The sequence below is a fragment of the Vulpes vulpes genome, chromosome 10 (genome assembly GCF_048418805.1).
Source record: "Vulpes vulpes isolate BD-2025 chromosome 10, VulVul3, whole genome shotgun sequence".
Lineage (NCBI taxonomy): Eukaryota > Metazoa > Chordata > Mammalia > Carnivora > Canidae > Vulpes > Vulpes vulpes.
Genome location: NC_132789.1, coordinates 28,565,741 through 28,567,072, shown reverse-complemented (window position 1 = coordinate 28,567,072; position 1,332 = coordinate 28,565,741). Strand labels below are relative to the sequence as shown.

Sequence of the window (1,332 nt, the reverse complement as noted above, 5' to 3'; positions counted from 1 at the left end):
AAGGCTGAGGAGATTGACACACCCCACCAGCCCAGCCTCCATCCTGTCCCCGGGGACCCAGAGATACCGCCCTCCAGGGCACAGGGCCCAGACACTGCAGACACAGAACCCTGCTTCCTTGTGGGCCCTTTAGAATCGCCAAGTTTTCCTGTCTCATGAAGGAGAGCCCAGACCTGGCCTCCCCTGGCTCCTGTGCCCCTGCCCTCAGGGGTCCCCGCTGATGCTCCCTGGTCAGGGGGCTATCTGGCCATCAGGCTGTGATCCCTCCTCCCCTGCCCACACCCGCCAGCCTTTCAGAGCTCCTCAGCCAGACATTACACAGTTTGCAGACTCTGGGGGAGGGCGGGAGGGGCCGGCTCATGGGGAAGGAGGCGGCCGCTGCTCCTCGCCAGGCCCCTCTGGCTGGGCTGTGCTCTCCAGCCGCTCACCACTCCAAGCCCTGACCCTTGGGATCTGGGGACCTCTTCCAGTTCACTGTTCCCTGAGAACTGGGCCTCCTTCTGGAGCTGATCACAGCTTGGGTTTCATTCTGGGTTTGTGCTTGGAAACTCCCCCCAGGCCTGGCTCCGACCAAGATGTCTTGCTCCAGCCTCTTGCCCAATCCCACTCTTCAGACTGGAGGTCCACCTCCGTGTGTCCTCCACAGTGTGAGCAGATGGCACCCCCGCCAGGCTGGAGGGGTAGCAGGGTTACAAGCATCAGCTGGCCGCTCTCTGCACACGTGAACCCCAGGGCTGCGACGCCGCCTGGTGGCCAACACTAGGAAGTGCCACTGGCCCCTCAAGAAATGGGACCTGGGGCCCCTGGTCCAGCAACTCAGGGTGAGGACAGTGCTGGGTATGGACTGGCCCTGTCCCCCACTCCCCTACCCACCGCGTTCTCACGAAAATTCTCAGGCTAGCTCCCTCACCTAAGGTGTAAAGACCTCTGAGTCCCACGTCTCCACCGTCCCCACCGGACAGCTCCATTTCACACACAGGATCCTGAGGTCCAGGGATCTGGGAGCCGGGCCAGCGAGGCTGCCCAGAGCCTCACGCTGTGACCCCCATTTATTGCACTGCTATGTCACTCACAGGGGAAGCAAATCCCTCAAAGTTCCACTCTGCCCCCAGCAGGCATCTCATCCCTAGGTTTGCCTGCCCTGAGCACTCAGTAGCCAGCAGGCTCCCCGCCTTTCCTGGAGTCTGAGGCAGCTGCCCAGCCACCAGCCGTGTGGACAATGGCCTGCACCACAGCGATGAAGTTGGACGTGAGCTCAGTGTTGTGGTGCCGCATCTTCAGGGCCTCAGTCACTGCCTGGGGGGCGGGAGGGGATACAGAGACCTCAGCAGG

General features: G+C 62.4%; 1 protein-coding gene across 7 annotated transcripts in view; it reads right to left on the bottom strand.

Annotated features, from left to right (window-relative positions):
• Positions 1-989: 989 nt before the first annotated feature.
• The window catches only part of GGT1 (gamma-glutamyltransferase 1), a 35,701-nt gene continuing 35,358 nt past the window's right edge, over positions 990-1,332 (bottom strand). For all 7 annotated transcript variants that reach the window (XM_072723385.1, XM_072723384.1, XM_072723386.1 and 4 more), the window contains one exon: positions 990-1,296. In XM_072723385.1, coding sequence (XP_072579486.1) covers positions 1,150-1,296 — 147 coding nt within the window. In that variant the 3' untranslated portion in view covers positions 990-1,149. The remainder of the gene's footprint in view (positions 1,297-1,332) is intronic.